Source organism: Prionailurus bengalensis, chromosome C1, assembly GCF_016509475.1.
Source record: "Prionailurus bengalensis isolate Pbe53 chromosome C1, Fcat_Pben_1.1_paternal_pri, whole genome shotgun sequence".
NCBI classification, from domain to species: Eukaryota; Metazoa; Chordata; class Mammalia; order Carnivora; family Felidae; genus Prionailurus; species Prionailurus bengalensis.
The window spans coordinates 179080781-179107814 of record NC_057345.1 but is presented as its reverse complement, the minus strand read 5'-3'; the positions used below and the strand labels follow the sequence as shown (position 1 = coordinate 179107814).

Genomic DNA, 27034 nt, shown 5'->3' with positions numbered 1-27034 from the left:
GTGAATTAGAGGAAGTGAAATGGGTTACTTTTTAAAGGGTTTATCAGAGGATCATGTGCATTGTGGAATTCTGGAGAAGGATCCTGAATGCTACGTTTTCCAAACTGGTTTACCATGGAATCTGTTTCTCACTGAGCTGTCTTCATTCTGATTTTCCATACCAAGGTCTGGGAACAGCTCAACTATTAATTGTCAGCAGAATTCAACACACACCCTCATTTTGGGCAGTTGAGGTTAGAAGACCAGTCGCCCAAATCTTGCTTTCTCTGAAGCCTGTGCACTGGTGTCACTGTCCAAGAGCAGGAAGCCTTCCTCAGGTGTGAGTGACGATACCTGTGCCCTCAGGTGTGTAAGGGGGCAAATGTCAACACTGTCATTTCTCACACTATGACAGGCAGGTGGCTTCCAGTCCCACCCCCCACCATGAGGTAATAAATGAACAAGTGGAATGCCACCTTGGGCACATTGCCAACACTTGCTTTAGGGTTTTAGAGCAACCCAAAAGCACTGACTAACAGAGCCACTGAGCACGAAAAATCTACTCAGATCACACAAAGCTCTGAAGGCCTAAGGTGACTGCTCACGGAGTACGAGCAAGTAGGGTTGTAGGAAAGTTAAAGGATCTCGTGGAGCCCTGAGAAATGACATGGGAGGCTGGGGACTTCTGCAATGGTCGGAGTTAAGTCTTCCTCCAATTTGCTTTCTGGGTAAAGAAAATGGGTCCAAAGAGATTCTCCAGTGGTCTGTGATGACTGATTTCTGTTGTCTCCTTTTAGGGACTGTAACCAAGAAACGCCAGTCTTTTCATCTTTGCGATTACCTTCCTCCAAAGGGCAGGGTCCCTTCCTTCACACACCGTCCACTGTATAAAGTTCCCGAACCACATTTCCCACTGTTCTCGGGGTTTAAGTCTCTAAAAGCTGGGGAATTATACATGGACAATGAGTTTATATGTTATCACATGTCCTCTGACTTCTGGTGCCACAATTCCCTCCACCCATCAGCCCAAACTAGAACTCTTTTTCTGGTCCCATCAGGGGATTTTCTTTCTAGACTCTCTGGCTTTCAAGTTCAAGTGACGCTGCCCTCCCAATAAATTCCTGACATCCGGTGCCGACAGGTCTCCAACTCGGGGCCACCTCTCCTGAATTGCCCACGTGTCCCAGCTCTGTACCGGCCTCTGAAGCAACTCATCTCCAGGCTTGCTTTCTCATCATTCTGGTTTCTCAGTGTTACCTTCATTCCCCATACTCACCTACACCCTCACATAGGTTACTATATTCTTTCTTGGCAAGAATTTCTGGTCTTTCGACTTAGTATACTATTAGAAGACTAAAAACATTCACAGGCACAAAAACTGTCTCAGATAGTGGCAACTACACTTAGACACACACACATACATAAACATATTTTAGGTGAAAAGGTAAGTTTCCTTTTAGGTAAACTGACAATAAATATCAGAAGTCCAGGCTAAGCTGTTTTGCTTATTCCAATGATTATGGACCTCACTGCAGCCAAACCTCAAACTTCAGATACATGACCACACCAAATTCTCTAGAAATCCTGTTCTGGTCCAGGATGGACTCTAAGGAACAAAATGCTGGATGGGGAGGGGAGGGTGGGAATCAACCAAGAATCAAATCTGTCTGGTGGCTGTTGTAATTGACTTGGCCTCTCAGAGAATTTTTAACGGCTAGTATGAAACAGAATCAAGTTTTCTCAGAGTCAAATCTGTTAAAAAACGGTACAAGATGTAGATCTTTCGGAATCTGAATTGGACTTACATTACCTAGCTGTTGAATTGCATATAAACTCACAATATCTACTGAGATACAAAGATGAGTTAACTTCACTGAAATCAGGAATTACCTTTAGTGACTCTATGTAAGTCATTCAAATACAATTTTTAAATACTGTTCAAGGATACTTATTCCTAAATTGTTAAAAAAAGTTTGTACATTCAATTCTTCGCTATCTTCAGGAAATCTAATACTGGGCTTATTTTAATAATTCATTTCTGGAAGCCAGGATTAAGAGTAGTTTTCTTTAAACAGTCTCATGATCTCACAGAGACAACACTCATAATTTCTTTTCCTGACATAATACTTGCTCTTTAACTTAAGTAGTTCATGAGCTGCTCACTACTTTAGAGAATTAAGTAGAACAGTAAGAAGAAGTTGTAAGCTCCAACATCGTTTAGAAGACTGTTCTCATAACATTTCACCATGCTGGAAACAGGAAATAAGAGTCATCTCATGAAGCTTTCTGCTTCATTTCCTTTTGGCCCCTCTGTGCTAAAGTTCAAATAAATTTATATCTTCATTCACGTATTCAGATATTTATCCAAATCAAAACTTGCTGCAATACCCTCTATGAATGAAATATATTTCTAAGAATCAAGAATTTTCATCTTCTGCATTTCAAAGTCTAGATTTTGAGTTACGTTGACTGTTAATGGAAACCAACTAACCATGACCTTGGCAATCACAGCATAAAATTATAAGCATTTTCCAAAGCAACACAGACTGTGGATACTTTAATCCAGTAATCATACTAACAACAATGCCTTTCATGTATACTGTAAAAATATAAAATGATTCTATTTGAGACAAAAAGGTATATTCTTCACATGTACTCAAAATTCTAAAAGCACTGCTATTTTAGCCCTGAGTACACTGGCATTTAAAACTGGCAAAACATAACAGCATTTGCTTAGAATCAATTCTCAGCTCATCATTTTCTTTCACTCATATATAAATTTATGTACATATATGTTTGAATGTAACTTGAACCCTAAAATTCATCAACAGTCAGACAAACAAAATACTGAGTCTTCAAAGTAAAAATTTCTTCTCACTAGAAAATGGTAGAACATCTAGGGCTTAATAGATACTCTGCACTAATAGGAAAATGGCCTACAACATTTTGATCCAGATCAAAATTCATTTCGACAAACAATGTAAAGGGGTTACAGAAGACAGTTTATGATTCTGGGCATTTTAAATTCCTGATAAGAAACACATGATAACTAATTTACCTTGGTATTCTCTGGTACCTTGCAAAAGGTTGTGAACAATATATATTATATATTATTAGGCAATTATTACATAATAATTATACAGTAATATTTTTATGAACAAAAGCATCGTGAAATAGCAGTAGGTGAATGAGAAGGGAAACACAAACATTTCAATGAAAGACATTTGCACCAAAACATCAAAACCGGGGCATGTTCACAGCAAGCTCCCGTGGACTCAGTCACTGTATCATGAAAAAAAAAGTATGGGGGCACCTGGTTGGCTCAGTCGGTTAAGCCTCTGACTTCAGCTCAGGTCATGATCTCACGGCTTGTGAGTTCAAGCCCCACGTTGCGCTCTGTGCTGACAGCTCAGAGTCTGAACTCTGCTTTGGATTCTGTGTGTGTGTGTGTCTCTCTCTGTTCCTCCCCCGCTTGCACTCCGTGTCTCTCTCTCTCTCTCTCTCTCTTTCTCAAAAATAAATAAAGATTATGGGGCGCCTGGGTGGCTCAGTTGGCTAAGCATCTGACTTCGGCTCAGGTCATGATCTCACGGCTTGTGAGTTCGACCCCTGCGTCAGGCTCTGTGCCGACAGCTCAGAGCCTGGAGCCTGTTTCAGATTCTGTGTCTCCCTCTCTCTCTACCCTCCCCCATTCACGCTCTGTCTCTCTCTCTCAAAAATAAATAAACATTAAAAACTATTTTTTTTAAGGTATGAATATAAGCAAGGCTTATTCTGGATTTTCTTCCCAGAATTTCTCCTAAATTCATCCAGGAATTAACAGGTATCCGTTCATTGCACACGCAACACCATCGGTATCACATATAGATCATGTAACACATACACATACAGCAAACAGAGAGAACCACACATTCACACACACACACACAAAAACTGACAGATTTATCTGCTCCTATACCTCTCTATCTCCTTGCCTAGGATACCCAAGTTTTTCTAGGGACTGAGCTTACATAGGTCTGCTGGCCCAGGGACTTCAACAGTAAGACTCCCCAAGTCAACGAGGCCACCCTTGTGCACAATGAAACAAGGATGCTGCAACACGGAGGAACACCCTTCTTGGCAGTCATCTGTCTGCAATGCTGTCAAATGACCCAGCTGCAGCATATCCAAACTAACCAGACAGGCAACCGCAAACTGTTCTAAGCATGGGACACAACGCATGGGTCTTGCAATGAGAAACGCAGCCTTTACTCTAAGAGGAGTCATGACAGGCCACGTTTTATTGAAATACAACTATGTATACAAGTGGCTTTGCTTCTGAGAGTTGGCCACAAGATCTCTGATAATTCATATAAAACGTGGATCGAGAGAGGCCTTTCTCACATGGGGAAGAAACAAAACAAAAGCTCACTGTGTTTGGGGTTTCTGTTTGCTTAGCTATTCTGCTTCGATGTGATATCTCTGTAAAGAGATGCAAAGTAGTACAAGGTCATTTGGGGTTCAGAACCAAAGGTCTTAATGAGCAAGACAGGCTCCATAACTCTTTTAGCAGACGGCTAGAGAGTTCCTAGAAACCGATGTAACTGTAAAATTAGAAACCAAATAATTCATAATGTTTTCTCACGTCAGGATCATCTTCTTAGGCCCACAGATTCATTTTGATGTCTTTGAAAAATGTAGTTACGATGATTCCTTCATGTTCTGCCCCCCTGCCCCCTATCAGGGCTTGAATGATTCTCCATAAACTATCTGTATTCACGGTAGTGAATTCTGAGTTCACTGCCTAGAAATACTTGGGCACTTTTATGAGGCATGATGAATTTTTTATTTAGCACAGCAGTAATGAATTAAATAGGGCCCCAAAGGACTCAGAGTTCACGCCTCTCCCTGAGTGCCCACATTATATAATCATCCAGCATAAGAGTGTACCCGATGCTTAAGCCCAATAACATCATCATCTGCCAAGGGGGTTTACAACCTCGTTAAATTAATTACTTCTTATAAACTAAGCCCTCTGATACTGCAGGGTACTTCTGTATAAGCTGTCAAGTAAAGATTCTTACTGAAAACAGACACTACGTATAAAGCACATAGCACACTCTGGGCCCTCAATAAATATTAGTTCTCGTCTTCTTTCATTTAATTAGTAACAAAATTTTTAGTGACCGTGTACTCAGAAACAATTTTAGTGGATAAGATGATGTGACATTTCAAAAACAGCCTGGCATCCCTCTTTCCCACATAACTAAACCCCCTCTCCAAATTCCTCACACTACCATGCTGCAATCTCTGTATTATTTTCCATCATTTAATTTTCCCGGAAGTAATCTCCATGAAACAGACATTAATTAATACATAAATTCTATACTTTACTGGAACGTATAGTCTAATGACAACTAAAACCTAGATAAAATTTGAAGCAATTTTTGTATCACTGCTTTCAAAATGAAAGAAAAGTAGGAAAAAATGGAATAAGTAAGCAAAGCACGATGTGTCCCTGGGGACAGAGGTAGGCAATGCTGCTGGGATCTAGAAATGAAAAGGAAAAACTTGTTAGCAGCTACCAAAGAGCATAGTTGAGTGGATATTTAAAAACAGCAACTCTTGGGATGCCTGGGTGGCTCAGTTGGTTAGGCATCCAACTCTTGGTTTCAGCTCCGTCGCAATCTCACAGCTTCGTGGGTTCAAGCTGGCATCAGGCTCTATGCTGACAGTGTGGAGCCTGCTTGGGGTTCTCTCGCTGTCCCTCTCTCTGCCCCTCCCCCACTCGTGCTGTTTCTGTCTTTCTCAAAACACATAAACTTTAAGAAAAGAAAAGAAAAGAAAAGAAAAGAAAAGAAAAGAAAAGAAAAGAAAAGAAAAGAAAAACAGCAACTCTCAGGAGTAGGGTCTACTTCCTGGCACTAGGAGGTTTAGTGATAATGGAAAACCAAAGCATCACAGGGTCCAGGAATCACAGTGGATCAAAATGGAGACAAATGCATCAAACGACCTCTAGGCAGTACTACCCAAAGTATGATCCAAAACCCCCTGCTACTCAAAGTTGGTTGTTCCATGGACTGTTACCAGTCTGCACATGAGAGTAGGCTCTCATAAGTTTTTACAGCAATTTGGTGGTTCAGTTTGCCTGCTTAAGCTAAAAAAAAAAAATTAGAGATTGGTTCTTCCATACCTTTATTTCCTTTTTCTGGCATCAGTCAGGAAGAGATTTGGGAAGGAGGGAGACTGGTGTTCCACGGTAGAGGGTTTGAGAAGTGCTGTCCTAGCATGTGTATGGTACCCTCCTCCAGATTCCCACTCAAAGCAGTACCCAGAATGCGTTATTCTATTATAAACAGAATGGCCCCACTGGAGGGGAAAAGCAAAGGCCCTGACAAGCAACTGTCTATTCTTATGACAGAGAACAAAGGGATCCAAGGAAGGACTAAATCTAGGGAAGACAATTGGGAGAAAAGGATTCCAAGTGGCGAATGCGATATTGAAACCAAAAGGACAAGTTATTAATTTAAAAAAATATCAAGAGAAGAGAAAACTACAAAAAAGAAGAATGAACTCCACGCCACTAGATTTCCCCCAGAGGAATGAGGCGTTTTTGTTTTTCTCAGAAAAGGATGAACACCAATCCTCTCAAATAGTACCAGCAACCTCCACTTTGTTTTTCAATAAGGAAGACACATGAGCCCACCAGGTGATAGAATCTTTCTCCAGGAGGGAGCAGTGCAGTTTACGACACTCTGAGAAGGAGGAGGTCATACACTGACATGGCTAATTAGTAGATGCACTGTCTTTGTGGAATGTATGTTCCAGCGGAGATGAAGACGTGGCCAACACCAATCAAACCAATGACCACAACCCACTTCTGATGACTCACTTAGGAACAAAGTGATACAATCAGATCTTTAGTCACGATGAAGAATGAGTAAAAACTTAAAAAAATTAATAGGCTTAGGAATATTTTCATCTCTTCCTCCTTCACACTTAAATAAAAAGAAAGGTGTGAAGTGAGTAGGCTTGTAGATACAGTCAAAAGGATTGGGGGAAGGGGCAGGCGGCATGAGATACACCACCAATACAAATGCCTTCTGTCAAGAGGCATAGTTTTTAACTTGCCTTGCTACCATTTTCATTGGTCAACTTGGAAACAAACAAGAAGCTGTACTGCTTCTAAGAATTAAATTGTTTCATAAGAAAGAACTGCTTAGTGATAGAAAAGAGGCAAACACTTTCTCCCAAGACACCAGTGTCCTCTTAAAGTACCTGCTGTAAAGAAAGAGTTCTGAACAAAGACCTCACAAACTTCTGAGCAAATAGAGGTTTAAGAGCCCATACCCAGAGATTCAGATGAATGATCCAAAAACGGATGGGACACTAAATAATGAAATACTGTCTATATATAAAAAACTTTTTTTAACATTTATTCATTTTTGAGAGACAGAGCATGAGTAGGGGAGGGGCAGAGAGAGAGGGAGACACAGAATCTAAAGCAGGCCCCAGGCTCTGAGCTGCCAGCACAGAGCCCAATGCGGGGCTCAAACCCACGAACCGCAAGATCATGACCTGAGCTGAAGTCAGATGCTTAACAGACTGAGCCACCCAGGTGCCCCATAATACTATCTATATATAATATGGAGCAAAATTTTTAACAAAAAGTAGCACAAGGTGCAATTACCTTTCTGAGAGAAAGGTGCAGAAGTAGGTAGGGACAAGATCACACAGAACCTTAACAAGCACACTGGATTTGACATTTATTTTAGTGCAACAGAAACCATTAAAAATTTTTATATAAAAAATACCTTGAGACAAATGAAAACAGAAAAACAATATACCAAAACTTTTGAGAAGCAACTTTTAAGAGGGAAGTTTATAGTCACAAGTGCATACAAGAATAAAGACCTCAAATAAACCTAATATTATACCTCAAGGAAGAAGAAAAAGAAGAACAAACTAAGCTCAAAGTTAGCAGAAGGAAGGAAGTAATACAGACTAGAACAGAAATAAATGAAACACAGAATTGGAACATCACAAAAGATTAATAAAACTAAGAGCTGGTTCTTTGAAAAGATAAAGCAAATTGACAAACCTTTAGCTAAATTAACCAAGAAAAAAGAGAGAGGACTCAAATAAATAAAATTATAAATGAAAGAGGAGACATTCAACAAATATCATGTAAATACAAAGAACCTGAAGAGACAGTACTCTGAACAGTTACATGCCAACAAACTGGACAACCTAGAAGAAAAGGATAAGTCCTAGAAACATGCAAACTACCAAGACTGAATCATAAAAAATAGAAAATGTAAACAGATTAATATCAAATAAGATTGAATCAATAATCAAAAACCTCCCCCAAAAGAAAAACCCCAAATCAGATGGTTTCACTAGTGAATTCTACTAAACATTTAGGGGAGAATTAACACCAATCCCTCTCACTCTTCCAACACACTCAAGAAGAGATAACTTCCAAACTCATTTTACAAGGCCAGCATTACCCTGATACCAAAGCCAGATACTACAAGGAAACTGCAGATCAATATCCCTGATGAATACAGATGCCAAAATTCTCAGCAAAATACTACCAAACTGAATTCAACAGCTTGTGAAAAGGATCACACACCATCATCAAGTGGTATTCATCCCTGAGATGCAAGAATGGTTCAAACATATGCAAATCAATAAATGTGATACATCACATTAATAGAATAAGAAGATAAAAATCATCCGATCATCTCAAGAGACGCATAAAAGCATTTGACGAAATTCAATATCCTTTCATGATAAAAACTCTCAACTAACTGGGTATAGAAGGAATGTACCTCCACATAATAAAGGCCGTAAATGACATGCACACAGCTAATATCCTACTCAATGGTGACAGGTTGAAAGCTTTTCCTCTGAGATGAGGCCCAAGACAAGGCTGCCCACCCTCACCACTCCTATTCAACATAGTAGTAGAAGTCCTAGCCAGGGGAATTAGGCAAGGAAAAGAAATCAAAGACACCAGAATCAGAAAGAAAGAGGTAGAATTGTCTCTTTGTAGATGACATGATCTTATATATGGAAAACTCTAAAGATGCCATAAAAAAAAAAGGTTATAATAAACTAAGTCAGTGAAGTTGTAGGATATAAGATAAACATACAAAAATCAGTTGTGTTTCTTTATGCTAATAACAAAGTATCTGAAAAAGAAATAAAACAATCCCATTCCCAACAGCATCAAAAACAACAGAATACCTAGGAAAAATTTAACCAAAGAGGTGAATGATCTCTTCACTGAAAACATAAGACATTGATGAAAGAAAATTAAAGAAGACACAATAAACGGAAAAATATCCTGTGTTCGTGCACTGGAAGAATTAATAGTATTAAAATGCCCATACTACCCAAAGTAATCTGTAGATTCAACATAATCCCTATCAAAATTCCAATAGCATTTTTCACAGAAAAAGAAAAAGCAATCCTGAAATTCATATGGAACTACATAAGAGACCACAAATAGCAAAAGCAATCTTCAGAAAGAACAACAAACCTGGAGGCATTACAATTCCTGATTTCAAACCACACTACAAAGCTATAGTTATCAAAATAGTATGGTACTTGCATAAAAACAGACACAAAGAGTCGCCAGGGTGGCTCAGTTGGTTGAACGTCTGACTTCAACTCAGGTCATGATCTCATGGTTCGTGAGTTTGAGCCCCGCATCAGGCCCTGTGCTGACAGCTCAGAGCCTGGAGCCTGCTTCAGACTCTGTGTCTCCCTCTCTCTGCCCCTCCCTCCCTCACACACTGTCTCTCTCTCTCTCTCTCTCAAAAATAAATAAACATTAAAAAAAAATTTTTTTGAAGACACATAAACCAAAGAAACAGAATAGAGAGCCCAGAAACAAAGCCATGTATGTTCAGTCAACTAATATTTAACAAGGGAGCCGAGAATACTCAATGGGGAAAAGACAGTCTTTTCAATAAATGGTGCCAGCAAAATTGGATATTCACACGCAAAAGAATAAAACCGAACCCGGGGCGCCTGGGTGGCGCAGTCGGTTAAGCGTCCGACTTCAGCCAGGTCACGATCTCACGGTCCGTGAGTTCGAGCCCCACGTCAGGCTCTGGGTTGATGGCTGGGAGCCTGGAGCCTGTTTCCGATTCTGTGTCTCCCTCTCTCTCTGCCCCTCCCCCGTTCATGCTCTGTCTCTCTCTGTCCCAAAAATAAATAAACGTTGAGAAAAAAAAAAAGAATAAAACTGAACCCTTATCTTATACCACTCACAAAAAGTAACTCAAAATGGACTAAAGACTTAAATATAAGATCTTAAGCCATAAAAATCCTACAAGAAAACATACGGAAAAAGCCCTTTGATATTGGTCTTAGCCCTTTGATATTGTCTTGGCTATGACATGCAAAGCACAGACAGCAAAAACAAAACCACACAAGTGGGACTACGTCAAACAAAAAAGCTTCTGCAGAGCCAGAGAAACAATCGATGAGAAAAGGCAATCTACAAAATGCATGAAATACTTGGCAAATCATGTATCTGATCATGTATCTAAAATATGTAACTAACTCCTACAACTCAATAGCAATAAATAATAATAATGATCTGATTAAAAATAGGCAAAGGACTTGAATAGATATTTTCCCACATAAGATATACAAATGGCTACCAAGGACCTGAGGATATACTCAACATCGCTAATTATCAGGGCAATGTAATTCAAAATTCCAATTCAAGAATGTAATTCAAAATTCCAATTCAAAGTTACAAAATCATCACCTCACACTTGTTAGAATGGCCAAAATGAAGAAAAGCAAGAGATAACAAGCGTTGGAGAAAATGTGATGAAAAGGAAACCCTTGCACCCTTGGAGAGGATGTAAATTGATACAACCACTATGGAGAACAGTACAGAGGTTCCTCAAAAGCTCAAAAACTCCCAATGATGGGATTAGTGTTCTTTTTTTTTTTTTTTGTAAGTTTATTTATTTTGAGAGAGAGCACACGTGTGTGGGAGAGCAGGAGAGGGGTCAGAGAGGGGAGGGAGAAGGAGAGGGAGAAAGGGAGGAAGGAAGGGAGGGATGGAGAGAGAGAGAGAGAGAGAGAGAGAGAGAGAGAGAAAGGGAGAAAGAGAGAGAGAATCCCAAGCAGACTCCTTGCTGCCACAGTACAGCCCAACGCAGGGCTCCATCCCACAAACTGCAAGACCATGACCTGAGCCGAAACCAAGAGTTAGACACTCAACCAACGGAGTCACCCAGTTGCTCTGAGATTAGTGTTCTTCTCTCTCTCTCTCTCTCTCTCTCCCTCTCTCCCTCCCTCCCTTCCTCCCTCCCCCTCTCCCGCCATCTCCATCTCTATCTCCCATGTGAGGAAACAGACAGAAGGTTCTCACCAGGAACCAAATCAGCAGGCACCTTGATCTTGGACATCCCAGCCTCCACGACTTAAAAATAAATGTCTGGGGGCTCCTGGGTGGCTCAGTCGGTTAAGTGTCTTGACTTCGGCTCAGGTCATGATCTGGCAGTTCGTGGGTTTGAGCCCTGCATCAGACTCTGCTGACAACTCGGCGCGTGGAGCTGCTTCAGATTCTATAGCTCCCTCTCTCTCTGCCCCTTCCCTGCTCTCCCATCTCTCAAAACTAAATAAACATTAAAAAAAAAGAAAGAAAAAGAAGTATCTGTTGTTTAGGCCACCCTGTCTATGGTATGCTGTTAAAGCAGGCTGAACTAAGACAAGTGGGGACTCTAGAGCTATATATACTACTTGTGCTCAAAATCTCATCTCTGCCATTTACTCACTGGGAAGTTTGGGCAACTTGGTTAGCCTTTGTGTGGCTCAATTTCCCCATGATAAAAATGGGGGTAAGAAGAATACTTCTATGTGTAACACACTAAAGCACAATGCCCAGCACAATGGAAATACTTATGTGGGACAGCTACCCTTATTACCCAATGGCATGGCAGTGGTTCTACGGGAGGGAACAGAATCAGAATTTGTCAGTTTCACAAGAGGCTATTAACAATGGTCTAAATTTATAAAAATAAAGATTCTATCAGTAAGCTTAAAATAACTTTGTTGGACAACACCAGATTGAGCACATCTGACCTACCAGAAGCTGACATACAAGAAACCTACAGTATCTTGCCTGATGGGAAGACTGGTAAGACTCAATACATACGCTATATTATATTAACAGAAGCCTGGTATCCATATTAAGAGAGATAATAGTTCCCCCTTAACCAAGACCAAACTTGAAGTATTTATTCGGTTTATTTCTCTCCTTGGGATGTAATTTTATGAGGCATACTGACAGAAAGGGATCATTCCAGAATAATATGACTATGATAGTGAGGGTTTTGAGAATGAGATCTGATCGTATTATATGCTCTTATAAGCACCCCGTACTTTTCCTTTTCTATATAAACTACATGTATACATGCGACATAGGTATATGTGTATATACAGCACCCATACTTGTGCACATGCACATGTAACAGAGTGCTATTGTCTATCTCCTGCACTAGATTACAAATTCAATAAGGACAAGGATGGTGTCTGGCTCACCAATGTGTCACTAGTACTTAGTACAGTACTTTCACCTTACTAGTATTCCTTCAAGGTACTCAAAAATTACTTCCTGGATGAATGAGTAAATGAATGTGCATCACACAGGAAATTTTTGAAGGCCAAGGATGTTTAGACCTAGCAAGCTATGATGGATGACTTCAAATAACCGAATGACTGTCCTATAGAAAAGAAAGTACACTAATTTGGGAAGGTTCCAGACGGCAGAGTTAAGGCCACTAGGTAGAGGCAGAATTCAAATCTAGGTAAGAAAGAGCTTGTGATAGCTGAATCTGTATGACAAATTTAGCAGGTTGCTTTACGGAGCAGTGAGCCCTCGAGGTGGCTCAGTCAGTTAAGCATCCGACTTCAGCTCAGGTCATGATCTCACGGTTAGTGGGTTTGAGCTCCGCATCGGGCTCTGTGCGGACAGCTCAGCCTGGAGCCTGCTTCGGATTCTCTGTCTCCCTCTCTATCTGCCCATCCCCTGCTCATGCTCTGTCTCTCTCTCTAAAATAAACAAACAATACAAAAAATTAAAAACAAAACAAAGCAGTGATCCCTCTATCACCACAAAACAAGGGAGTTTGGGGGAGCCTGGGTGGCTCAGTTGGTTAAGCATCTGACTTGGGCTCAGGTCATAATCTCATGGTACATGAGTTCAAGCCCTGCATGGGGCTTTTTGCTGCCAGTGCAGAGCCTGCTTCAGATCCTCTGTTTCTCTCTCTCTCTCTGCCCCTCCTTTGCTTGTGCGCATGTGCTCTCTCTCTCTCTCTCTCCCTCCCCTTCAAAATTAAATAAACATTTAAAAAACTTAAAAAACAAAAAAAAAGAAAATAAAACAAGGAGCTTGGCAGTTCTATGGGAAGGACCCTACAGTAGGTGGTCTACACCTACAATCCTTCCTAACCATACGAGACTGGGTCTTCTGTTACTTTACCTTCTTACATGCCAGTCTTTTCCTATTTCTGCCCATCCAGGGCCTAGAACCTCACATAGAAAGTGTGTACTTGTTACGTCTCTAAAGGGCTCTAGGAAGTTGGATACACTTATCTACACTGGGGGCAGGGAGGGAATACTCCTAAAGAGAGTGGAGGAAGGAACAGGTGCAGAAGGAAAAGCCCTCTCAGAGCCGATAGTGAGACTTTAAAGGCGCACATCTTAGGAGGGGCTCATTTCAGTCAGCTGACTGAAATACCCATGGGCAACTTTCTTAATAATCAGAGACTCAAAGTATGCTAATCTAATCACGTCATAGCCAAGCAAAGTACAAACACTTAAATCCCACTCTGGCAAACTAGTAGAATCATCAGAATCTTGTGTAGAAAACAAGAACATTTTACAGATAAAGTTGTGAAAATACCATCTCCCTCACCATTCTCCTTCTTCAGGGCTTAGCACTTCCATCAGAGAAGCTCACTGACAACAGCAGTTTCAACCTGCCCCAGTCTGGACTCAGAGAGCACAGCTCTTTTGGACCTTTTCCAGGTGGCTGGGCATCATGTGTGAAATCACTTTTCACTCGAGAACATCAATCATACAAATTGTTTTTACTAAAAGCACGTGAAAAACAGCACAACCTCTCCACTCGAGGGTTTGTTTTATGGAAAGGTGCCAACCCATCTAACAATATATAGAAAAATCTTGGGGCTCAGTAGGGTTGAGCATCCGACTTCGGCACAGGGCATGATATCATGGTTCATGAGTTCAAGCCCACACTGGGCTTTGCACTGATAATGCAGAGCCTGCTTTGGATTCTCTGTCTCCCTCTCTCTGCCCCTCCCCAGCTGATGCTCTCTCTCTCTCTCAAAAATAAACACTTAAATAAAGAAATAAATGTAAAAATATATAGAAATACTCAATTCGTTAGGCTTCAAAGACTTTATTCTAGAGTGAAATTAAGCATCTTTCTGGTGCCTTCCCTCCTCACTCTTTTTTTTTTTTTTCAACATTTATTTATTTTTGGGACAGAGAGAGACAGAGCATGAACGGGGGAGGGGCAGAGAGAGAGGGAGACACAGAATCGGAAACAGGCTCCAGGCTCTGAGCCATCAGCCCAGAGCCCGATGCGGGGCTCGAACTCACGGACCGCGAGATTGTGACCTGGCTGAAGTCGGACACTTAACCGACTGCGCCACCCAGGCGCCCCCCCTCCTCACTCTTTAGCAGAGATAAGATATGCCTGTGGTCTCCCAAAGCCCAAACAATTTGTCATTCCTCAGAAGTGGTAAGACTTCACAGGTCTGGTGTCTTACGGGAAAGGTAAGAGACGCTGAAGCGCTCAGACTGCACCAGAAGATCCAGAATCCAGAAACAGACTCCCATATTGGTTGAAATCCCTTTGACAGGTACCTGTTTCGTCATGTGAGAGATGGGGTAAGTCCTTCCCAGAGAACATTCCATGATCCGAATCAGCAGCCTCCCACAAAGGAGCGGTCACAGTGGCCCGGTGCAGCTTCATGCTAATGAGCACTACCCCCCCCCCCCCCCCCCCCGCCCTCTTTGCTATACCATCATCTGTGCAGCACTGACCTTCTCCAGAGGAGAAAGGAAGGTAGGCTGGGCCTGGCCTTACCTGTTTTTCCTGCTCCGCTTTCCCCGGTAATGAGAATACATTGGTCTTTATCTTGATCTCTTAGGGACCTGTACGCTTCATCTGACAGGGCAAAGCTGTAGGGGAGAATGGGAGAGAAGTCCTTAAAATTCAGCTCAATATTCACGTGTTTATGAGATGTAACTAGAGGCTCTTTAAAGGACACTGGTATGCTGCAGATAGAAAGCCGAGACGTCAGATTTTATTTCCTTCAAATTCTTAAAGGAAATAAATAAACCCATCCATCCTTGTGGCCCATGGTCCCTTTTCCTTCACATCCTCTAGTAAACGAAGTGGTACTGACTTACCGTCCTCTAAAGATATGCTTATTTAACCCACATGTGATACTTATGGTTGATTTTATTAAAATCTTGGCAATTCAGAGAACCAAGAAGAAAATGTCGCATCACATGTCCAACACTGGATGATGCAGCGGTTTTCAGGACAATACACTGGAATTTCAAAAAATTTTTTCGAATGTTAGAAAAAATTCTATCAAATGCCAAATGGCTGATATTACCATCATTGAGCTAAATACAGAACTACTGCCTTCACAAACAGATAACAAACTGTAACGCCCACCAGAGGCAAGGAGGACCATGGGTCGGCCAGGGGTCTGCTCCAGTCCTAGGCCCTCAAGCTCCTCACGGGGCCCTGTGCTGACAACAGGGCCCCCTATCAAGACCAGGCCAGTCCCCAGGTTGATCTTCCTTGACTCAAAATTTATAAATAAGGTAAAATTTGCCCCCTCCAGCTAAATGAAAAATAATTGTTTGGGTTTTTTTTTTTTTTTAATGTTTACTTTTTTATTCTGAGAGAGAGCATGAGCAGGGGAGGGGCAGAGAGAAGCCCAAGCAGGCTCCACACTGTCAGCGCAGAGCCCGATGCGGGGCTTGATCTCACGATCAAGTGAGACCATGACCTGAGCTGATACCAAGAGTCAGACGCTCATCTGACTGAGCCACCCAGGCGCCCTTAACTGAGAAATAATTTTGACAATATGATACTGTGTTTAAAACAGGGGCTCCTGGGTGGCTCAGTTGGTTGAGTTTCTGACTCTTGATTTCAGCTCAGCTCCTGATCCCAGGGTTGTGTGATCGAGCCCTGAGCAGGGACTCCTCACTGTGTGTGTAGCCTGATTAAGATCCTTTCTCTGTGTCTTTCTCTCTCTCTCTCTCTCAAACTGAAAAAGAAAAAAGAAAAAAAAAAAGGTAAAGCCCTATTCATTTATCAACAAGTATTTATCAGGAGTCTACCTTGTGTAAAGAACATGCTGGAAATATAAAGGTAAGCTAGACTCAGCCCTTTTCCAGGAATTCTCAGTCAAAAGCAGGGGAGAGAGATACAAATAGAAAACAGCAACCCAACAAGTTAAGAGCAATGAGAAAGATATGTGCACAACATTGCAGAACAAGCCAGGGGCCCAAGGGGATGGGGAAGGGAGCCGCAGATTCTTCAGAAGTAGGAAAACCAGTCCTAAGGAATACATTAACAAGGCTAAGGGCTTTTAGGCAAAAAAGCAAAAAACAAAATAATCGAGAGTGTGGATATTCCTTCTTGCTGGAAGGCAGAGCATAAAGAAGGGGTGAGCAATGAGCCAGGGAGATAGATGGGCAGACTCCAAATAGGAGCAGAGATGATAAGGGTGCCACACTCCGGGACTGTAAGCAGGAGAGTGGCAGGATCAGGTAGGATTCAGATAGTAATTAGAGCTAAAAATGGCAACCTTACCAGCACTGTCTCCAAGCCCTTCATATTTAATCATTTTAACTCAAACTACTAAGGGTAAGTTATTATTAATCCCACTTCCCGATGATAAAACTGTGGCACAAAATAAAGACACAATTTGCCAAGGTTACACTGCCGGCGGGACACAGTAGAGCCAGAACTGATCCCCTGCTCCTGACCACTGGGATAGCCTGCCGCTTCATGGCGGACAGGGCCACAAGAGTGCATAGGAGACCAATCTGGAGTAAGGAACACCAGTGAAGGGCTGGCGATACGGGGAGAGTTTACATTTCGCTGACCAGACCACAGAAAGCCTTTCAGTCAATGACCGGCTCTTCTTGAAAAGGTGAGTAGGAGCATCATTAATACTGAGAATTTACTGAGCAGGATGAAGTGCTCTCATATTCATAATCAGATTTGATCCTTAAAACAGCTCTATGAAGTAAACGCTGGCCTCCTTGAGGATAAATGATCCAACTCAGACCGAGAAATGACACAACGTGTCCGTGACCCCTTTCCCAGGACAGTCATAACTTGAACCTGGAAATACTGTGCACCACATTCTTCCCTTCTTGTCACATCCTCTTAGGGCTATCTGTGATCTCATCTTCTGGCAGAGCTACTGTGGGACCTCAAAGAGCCACCATGAGCCTTATTCTGTAACCATCATTTCAATGAATCCAATCCCTTGCCCATAATAAGTATATTCTTGAAAGCATTTGTTGAATGAACGTATGAATATGAAAAGAGAAAGGAAAAAATAATGGAACTATCTGGCACAAGGGACTTTTTTGAGTAGCAGGTGGCTTTAGTGCACGGGGTGATCTTCTGCCCAGCAGGTCTTACCCTCTCCTCAAATCCCTCTCAGCCATTCCCTATCTAACCAGCACCTTGCTCACCCCCTTAGACCACTCAGCGGGGCTCCCTCCTTCTCTTGTGTTCTCTGATGTCCTCAGGTAAAAACAAGCATGTCCCTGCGCACACCAATGCACAGTAAGGACAGTGAAAAATACAATGACTGTGGGAACAGAAGACACCCTGGGTAGGATTCTCTAGGTCCCGGATCCACAATTCCCCACCTACATGACCGTGAGGCCAGTCCCTCACCCTGGCTGCATGGCAGTCTCTTCACGTACCAATTGGAGAACAGAGCCACATACCACGTACTTCAGCTTAGAAGGTTAAAGAAAGGTGTATAAAAGCTCTGGAAGTGTTATAAAGCCCTAAATAAACGTGTGAATTCTTTCTGTGCTACAATCAGTTATGTACACATCTTCCCAACCCCTACCAGGAGGTAAGCTCCTCTAGGGCACCTCCTTTTTTCTAGTTAATCTTTGTGCCGTCCTGCAGAGTTACAAGCATAAGACGCCAAAAATACGCAAATAGGAAAGAAGAGATGAGTGAATTCTCTCCAAATATCAACGAAGTAAGTCACTATTGGAGTGAGCCCCACAGAATGGTAAACAGGAAAGTCATTTCTTCTTATGACCTTCATGCAGGAAAGAAAAGCAGAGCTTAGATTTCTTACTAGCTTCACTCTCCCTGCCATTCTTCTCACCTCCAGACAACAGTTCAGAGATGCCACTATCATTATCATCACTGGCAAGAAATGCAGGAAAACACATTATGGCAAATATAAATGAACTTTTCCTACTATATATACATATATGGTGTGTGTATATATATATATACATACATATATATATACATATACATATATATACATACACATACATATACATACATACACACACACACACACACACACACACATATATATTCACTGTACATATTCACTGACTTCCTCATGGGTTGTTCAACACAAGCCTCTCCTATGCTCCTAAGACTGCAAGTTAGTTTTAAATATCACACCATCAATGATTCAAAATTATTTCTAACATGAATAACAATATATGACTGTGTGTGTGCACACAACACACATAAACACACATACACAAGGCTTTAGAAGATCACCAAATGACCCTGCCATGGGTTTATGTCACATCAAAACACTTATGCTGAATGCTTAGTTATTTTCTTGTCTGTCCAGACAGAAATACTTAACTGCTGTCCCCCAAAACTGGGTTTGATTTACAATGGAGTATATTTTAATATAAAGGCTAAAAGGGAGAGTTATTCTTTCGAGACTCTAGACGGCCATGAAAATTTATCAACTGAAATACTCAAGCACTGGAACAATGGGCTGGGACTGTCGGCACACCCAGCCCAGGCACACTATAAATGCGATCGTATATGTACTTCGTGTGAACTCAGACCTTGACTTCACTTATTTAAAAAAATGACCAAAGGGCAGGCCATGAAGGACATAAGCCCTGCCCCCGGCCTTGTTCTCTTCCTCTCCGGCAACATTAGCAGGTACCCATCGCCACGGCCAACTATAAACTGAAACCACATGCCAGTCTTCCAAACCACTCTGTAATTAAGGAACCTAAATAAATCTTTAGAAAAGTTTTTCCTTCAAAACACTTGTGACCCATATGCTTCACATTATTTTGTGAGCATGTCAGCATTGTTATTTACCACACGCAGAAATGAATGGTTTATTATAACGCAGTGACGATAACGTCAGGGGCAAGCATGGGTTTGATGCCACCACATCAAGAGCGTGGGTTTCACCCACTTCTTCTGTCTTCTAGTTGAGCTCTAAGAATAGAGACAGCCTGACGCTTGAAAGCAAGTCCCCCCTTCATTTCCAGGTCAGCTGCACAGCTGTTAGCTGAGAGCCAAACTTTCCCGAACACCACCACGCATGCTCACTGCACATTTCCAAACAGCTGAGCTGTATCTCTCTTGCTTTTCGGTTTTAGATGTTTGGTTTGGGTCATCTGTTATTTTCTGTCGGGGCGCAATGTTGGGTTGCACGTCGAAAAATTAAGTAGCCGGTACGTATGCTTCTCCTCCATCTTATTTCTGCTCAGAATGTCCATCTCCACAGCGGTTCTGCTTTTATGGTCATCAAAGGTGACAGCAGGGCTTTTTTCCCCAAAACTCTAGGCTCTCCACCCTGCCACCTGCTTTCTAAGTTCATTTCATCTATAATGCAAAGCAGGGAAGATGTCACACGAAATACATCACCACCACTACCTAAAGCCAATGTTCTTCCAAGCAGATCTCTATTTTTCACTGTCTCTGGCTCCCTCATAATGAGTCGCTTGAGATCTTTTCCCTAAAACAGTCTGATCCATTTCATTAGCTTGTTATCTCCATTAGCCAAAGTTCAGCAGAACAAAATTTGTCTAAGAAAACTCTCCTGAATGTACGAAACTGTTACTACCTATTTGTTTCATGTCATTTTCTTCAAAAGCTCTCAAGATGGTATTCCCTTTCACCTAATCCTGAATTCTAGAATATTTTAGAATCATACTAGGGAAATTCTGCTTCTGATTTTAACCCTCTTGAAATCACCTGTCTCAAAATTCTCATCTACAATTTAGATCTACAAATCTCAACTATTTCTTCTCTTTCTAGCTCTGGCTCAGCCGTATGTTCTTCTAAAGTTACATAACAAAAAAAATTAGTAAGTGTCTTTTTAAAAATTCCTAACCTTCAAGTGTTCCACCAATTTCTAACTTCATACTGAACTCCATTCAAGGGCTGAGACAGTCCACGAGAAGAACAGGGGAGAAAAGGAAAAGGAGAAAGGGAATTATGTGTGGAGTGTATTACATGGAAATGTTGAGGCTTGTTGATTTGTTTGCTTATTATTTTTTAATATAGTTTATTGTCAAATTGGCTTACATACAACACCCAATGCTCATCCCAACCAAGTACCCTCCTCAATGTTGGCCTTCCATGTAAAACATTGTTGCAGACATCAATCGTTGCCTCTTATTCTTTTTTTTTATGTTTATTTATTTTTGAAGGAGAGATAGAGAGCAAGCAGGGGAGGGGCAGAGAGAGAGGGAGACACAGAATCTAAATCAGGCTCCAGGCTCTGAGCTCTCAGTACAGAGCCTGATGCAGGGCTCGAACTCACAAGCCGTGAGATCATGACCTGAGCTGACGTCAGACGCCCAACGAACTGAACCCCCCGGGCGCCCCCCTCCTATTCGTAATTCAGAAAATGTTCACCCACTTGAAAAATATCACCTTGTTAAGTTAGTGTAATGCTCTACCACCACACATTCATCATATCACATCTGAAGGAAGAATTTCAGGGAAAATAAGTGTTTGTAGTTATTTATTACAAGTTACTATAACTTTTTATCCTGGAAAGCTTTATTGCATTCTTGTCCTATGCCAGACATGGTAACTTAACATATTTTTCACAGTACAGTTATCCTTCATAGCCACGTCATCAGTGAGCATTCCTCATAACCCAAGCCTCAGAACAACAGAAGATAGAGAACAAAAATGAGTCTCTCTTCAAAATAAATACCAATGGGCAAAATGTACACTATAAGTAAAAAAGGACAGAAGATGAAAACAAACATAAAGAATAGGTTCAGGGGAGATGGATGGTAAATGGACTCAAATGGCTGCAAAGTTCCTTTATTTTACATAAAGTGATACAATATTAATTCAATAACAGTCCTGAAAGGTGTATTATAATGCCTAGAACAACAACGAAATAACACAAGAGCTGCAAAGTAACTAAAAAATTAAAATGGAATTCTAAAAAAATTCAAATAATCCAAAAAAAGGCAGGAAAAGAGGAATAAACACAGAGGAGACAAACGGAAAATAAATTATTAAAAGGTAGACCTAAATTCAACCATATTAGTAACTACATTAAATGTTAATGGACAAAAATACTCCAATTAAAGGGCAGAGAATGTTAGAACAGATACAAAAGCAAAATCCACCTACATGTTGCCCATAGGGGCCACATTTAAAATAGGAAGACATAGATAGGCTGAAAGGAAATAAGATTTAAAATAAGCAATTGCTTAAAAATACAATATTGTACTTTTTTTCATATATTTAAACTCAAAGAAGTACCTAGTTGTCACCTAAGAGGGATGCTATGCAATGTCACAGCATATGGCAGAGAGCAGGTGAGACTTAATTATCTTAAAAATATGAGCTACAATCATTTTTGTAAGAACACTTTTTTTTTAATCAAAACTTAATTTTCCAAATTCATAGACATTTGTATATCCTCAACTTAAGTAGCCACACAGCTTTCTTTCGCTACACAATTGGAAAGGGCCTGTTTCTATTAGCTACCAAACAGAAATAATCTCATCAGGGATGAATCATTTTAAGATGACATCTGTTCTAAAGTGACAAAAGTAAAGCATCAAATAAAGCTCAAAAGTCAGGCTTTAAAATAGGATATGACAAATAGGCACAAAAAAGTTTCTTCTTCCTTTAGAATTACATTGGTTCTTGAAAAATAGACTCCCACAGGATTTTTGTGAAATTCCATAGATTGCTGAGTCAACCTCAATGTACACCTGGTCTCTCACCATTTCTTAATGGGTCAAAAATATTTTTTAATCTTTAACAATCAAAGGTAATCACCAAGGTGACAAAAATCACGGTATATGTGTTATATACCGTGTTATATATACTTGTGTTATAATGTTTTAAGTAACAGCAGAAATCCCTGTGTAATTGAAGAAACTCTTCTTAGAATTTACAAGCACAGCTCTTTATTTCAAAGGTTCAACATGCCAATTATGGAATATAATCTAAAACAAACAGCAAAGATTGCTTTCAAGATTTTAGAAATTTTATTTATAATCCTCCTGTGATGAAGAAGCTTTGAGGTATACACACAGTCTTCTGACCCTATGTGCCTAACCATTATCAAAATCACCATGGAGATCCTCATGTGTGTTCCCCCATCTGGGGTCAGCCAGCCATAAGTCACTTCTTCTGGAGACTGATACAAAGGTGGACTGGGCCAAGGGCTAATACTTTTTCAAAGGTGGATTGCAAAACCCAGGTACTGGAGACATGCATTAGGAAGAGACAAAGGGTTTAGAGAGACTAAATTATGCCAGGAAGGAAAAGGACTTAAGATATGCAAGCAGTGAGGAGGAAACATCTGCTTTCAGGGTCTGGAAGCTGCTGTTTGGAATTTAGTAGTAATCCCTTGTGCTGCTCAGGACTTCCTTCTGAAAATGATGCCCTGAGCATGAGATGCCACAGGGGGAAAGCCCTCACTGGGGTAGCATCCTGCTGTGGGTTTGGCAAGCATCCGGAAGCAAAGAGGCTGATTCCCCTTCATCAGTGTTCACTGCTGCAGGGCCTTATCCCTCAAATTAGCGAAGGGCGAATGGTTCCTACTATTCAAGAATGGATCAATGCCCTAATAAGTAAAATGGAAGAGTGTGTGGAGGAAGGGGTTCCCAGGGAGTTCATGGGCACCCATGAGAAAGGAGGCATTGTACTCACCAGGCAAATTCTGAGGACAATGGTGAAGAAAATCTGTCCTCTAGAGGCTTAAAATCTAACAAGAAAGACACTAAAGTCCCCCAAAATGGAGGTGGGAGAAGGTAATAAGCACATCAGCAGTCTCCTAAAGATATTCAGAAAGGGGAGAAATGACTTTTACTGAGAAAGGTATATCACGGAAAGCTGCAATATCTGAACCCCAAGGCAATATGCAAGGACAGAGGCTGAGAGAACACAGACACCAAGGAGGAAATTATGTTATTTCCCCTGTCCAGAAATTAACAAAACACACCTGATTTAGAGGAAAGAACAAAGAGACAATTAGACTCTTAATTCAAATTCAGTAAGCCCTGCAAGTATTTTTAGTATCCGTTTTAACAAAAGAATACTAACAATCACCCAATTCTCATAAAAATAATTACACAGTTATAATCTATAAAAACAGCCTTTCCTGCTCAAGGTAAACACAATTTAAACAAATTCCCAACACAACTGTTCCCAAGCCTTTTGGAAAAATGGATTATTTTCAACTAATCTCATAGTCAGGTTTTACGACTTTATTACAGGCAACTAAATCCTGGAAAAAGTTATCCCAAGAGAAGTTACTCCAAAGACCTTCCTAATCACCCATAGGACTTAATGTTTTACTCATTAAAGTAAACAGAATGACTTCACATTCTTAAGATGCTAACTGATTTTCCAGATAGATGTTCCTTATTGATTTAAGGCCTAAAAATGTGCACCTTCTGTGTGTCTTTGTCTAACTTGGAACAGATACTGTGATCTAAGGTACCTCACGTCACCATCCCAAATAGTTAAGTCAATTCAGTGAAGTGAACCTTTCAGATTCACAACATTCAAATATAAACCTGTATCGTTTAACTTGGATAGCCCCTCAGTGCCTGCTATGGACACAGGATGCAATGAGGCAGAGTCTCAGCTTTCCTCCAAGAGAAGCGGGAAACATAGGGATGCTTGTCTACAGTAGAAGACACTGTGCTGGGGGCCTTTCGTGGCGCCATGCACTGAATGAAGAAGCGTAGCGAAATCTGGCTGTGGCCATCACAGAAGGACTGGATGGAGATGGCATCTGAATGGGAACCCCAAGTACACACTGCTTTATTTCTTTAAAAATGCACAGAGGAGAGGGAGTGAGCAGCAGTGGGAGGTTACCAATTTCTTCAAGCGTTGGTCTGTGCTTCCAGCCCACGGAGCTGCGCAGATGATGTTTATAAAGCACCCTGAACAGTGTCTGAAATGGAGCAGGCACTCAGGAAAGGACTGGAGGGCCAGCTGGGGCCAAGTTTGCATGTTTAAAGAATCGAGGTCACAAACCAATTCACATTTTGGAAAGCGAGACCTGCCCCCATTTCATAGAGTGAATGCAAAATTCAATGAAATCAACAAATATTACCAAGATGCCTGATAATAGACACATGTATATATATACATACACACACACACGCACACATGCACACACACACACAGAGACCACTGTGCATATGCAATGAAACATCTGGGTTTGCACACATGATGACAGAGAAAAGGAAGTAAATACATAAAATAATAATAATAATTATTATTATTATATTACTACACTTCGGTTATTAGCTAAATTCACATCATGATACCATAAAGGAGGAAACATTTTGGAAATAATTTTAAGCGAATTCAGTATTCATTTATTCAATAAGCATTCTGTGTGCAGGCAGAGGAATACATGTGACATCATCCCTACCCTTGCACACTCCAGGTAGAGAAATCATCTACTAATTAGATAATAATCTAATCATTTGAGGACAGGTCATTTGGTCTGTGGCTTACCTAAAAACAGCAATAAAACCTTTCTCTAAAGCATGAGGGATACTGGTACCAGGAAAAACATTTTTTGAATTAAAATTTTGCTTGACTCATCCAGGTATCCAACACCTTTCAAATCCACCCCTTCCTCTCCTCCCCATCACCAGTTTTTGCCTTAGACAAGTTCCTCACTTCTGGCCTGAGCATCAGTAACTCCTAAAGGGGCCTTCTATAACCAGGCAAGATATTTTCACAAGCCATCCTGATACGATACTGTCAAAATATAATGCCATTTTTATTACCATGACTCTTTCTCTATTCCTAATCCTGTCCTCACTGCAGCCAGGTTTGACTACTTGCTTTTAGGTGTTTCTGTAACCAGGTTTGTTAAAGCTTGCTTCTGTAAAGCAAAATTGTATCATTGCTGTCTTCCAAAACTATGATTCTATGGAGTATTCTCCATTTTAAGTATCACCCACTTACATTGTTTAGGCATCAGAGAGAAGTGTTAGATACATGTTGGAGGATTTCCTAGGAATCTGGACTCAAGTGATCCTAGTGGCCCAGAGATTCCCTTCCCTCCCACACCCCCAATGTTTTAATATGGGGTTTAAAATCTACTCCAATCTTTGCAAATTCAGCTCATAAACAAAATGCAGGAACCTTTCCTCCGGGCTTCCATATGGAAAACAAATGAGTCCATTATTACACAGTCAAATCCATGTCTCAAATTAAAAAAAAAAAAGAAACTCAGTGATTGAAAGAGGGAAATCAGAGGACCACAAATCAGACCATGAAGAAAGAACTCCCCCACTCCACGACCCCCCCACCCCACAGTCCCACGCAGGCTTTACCCCTGGGATGACTGATGGCCCTCTCCAAAAGGTCCCAGGGTGGGGAGCCAAGGGATGACTCCTGCTCATTGGGTATGTCTTCCAGACGGTTCTCACTCCCACTCTCCCTCCCTTACCCCAGTTTTGGTCCTCACCCAGGAGGAAGGGACTTCCATGATAAGGTAAGAAAGAAAGGCTCAAGATGCCAGAAGATCTGTTCTACACAACAGTTACCGTTTCTTAAATGTTGCATTTTTCTTTTCACGCTGAAACGTTTGTCACTCTAAAATGGCTTCAAAGTGGCCACATAAGAATGGGTAAATCAAAAATACCACACGCCACTCCGCCTGCAGGCTGGCTTCCCTGCAACCCTCCTTCTTCTAAAATGCTAACGGGTCACTCCCTCCCGGACGCACTCCCCTGGCTCTCCACTACTCTGGCAGAGAGGGGTCCAGAACTCTCGCAGGAAATGATGCAACAGCAATGCTTTGAGCTTCTGCTGGAGGAAGATTTAACGTTGATCCAGAAGAAGTGCCCTAACACTCCCAAAAGGATCGAATACAACTCCTGTATTATTCCATCCCACAAAAGCACAGCTCCAAAGTGAACTCAAATACTGAGCCCTCAAACATCTGCTTTCAAGTATTTTAAGCCATGTCACACTGTCTGCAGAGTGGCCGCAAGAAAATGACATGTCACATACGCAGATCACATATTTATTTGAGAAACACTGCAATCTGCAAGCAGGCAGCATTTATTGCCACGTGTCGGGGGAGGGGGGGAGCTATCTGATAAAGGCGTTGTCATTAGAGACCAACCTTGGAAAAACTAAGAAGAAAGTCCTGAAAGCCAGCAGCAACCATCCCCTATCAGCTAGGGAGGGGGGAGAGACCCTAGATGAGAACAGACTGTGCCTAAGGCATTCTGGATACAAATACTGGGTCCTTGAGAGCTATGCATAGTGCTGGTGGATGTTTTTGTTACAGAATATAAGCTCAAGACAAGCTTCTATCTTCAACACAAAATCTTGAACTTAAAAACTTCCTTCATGGGTGTCTCGACTGGTTTCTGGTTACCCAGAGAGGTAAAAATAAGGCAGTTTCTCACACAGGATCTAGTCTCTAGGAGCTTTGGTTTTCATGGGTGTGTGATGCATGAAAAAGCAAGCAAGATCCTTCCC

General features: G+C 41.2%; 1 protein-coding gene across 7 annotated transcripts in view; it reads right to left on the bottom strand.

Moving 5' to 3' along the window:
• Positions 1-27034, bottom strand: part of MYO1B (myosin IB) — a 188859-nt gene that overhangs the window by 87087 nt on the left and 74738 nt on the right. For all 7 annotated transcript variants that reach the window (XM_043577349.1, XM_043577342.1, XM_043577346.1 and 4 more), the window contains exon 4: positions 15110-15204. In XM_043577349.1, the coding sequence (XP_043433284.1) occupies positions 15110-15204 (95 nt within the window). The remainder of the gene's footprint in view (positions 1-15109; positions 15205-27034) is intronic.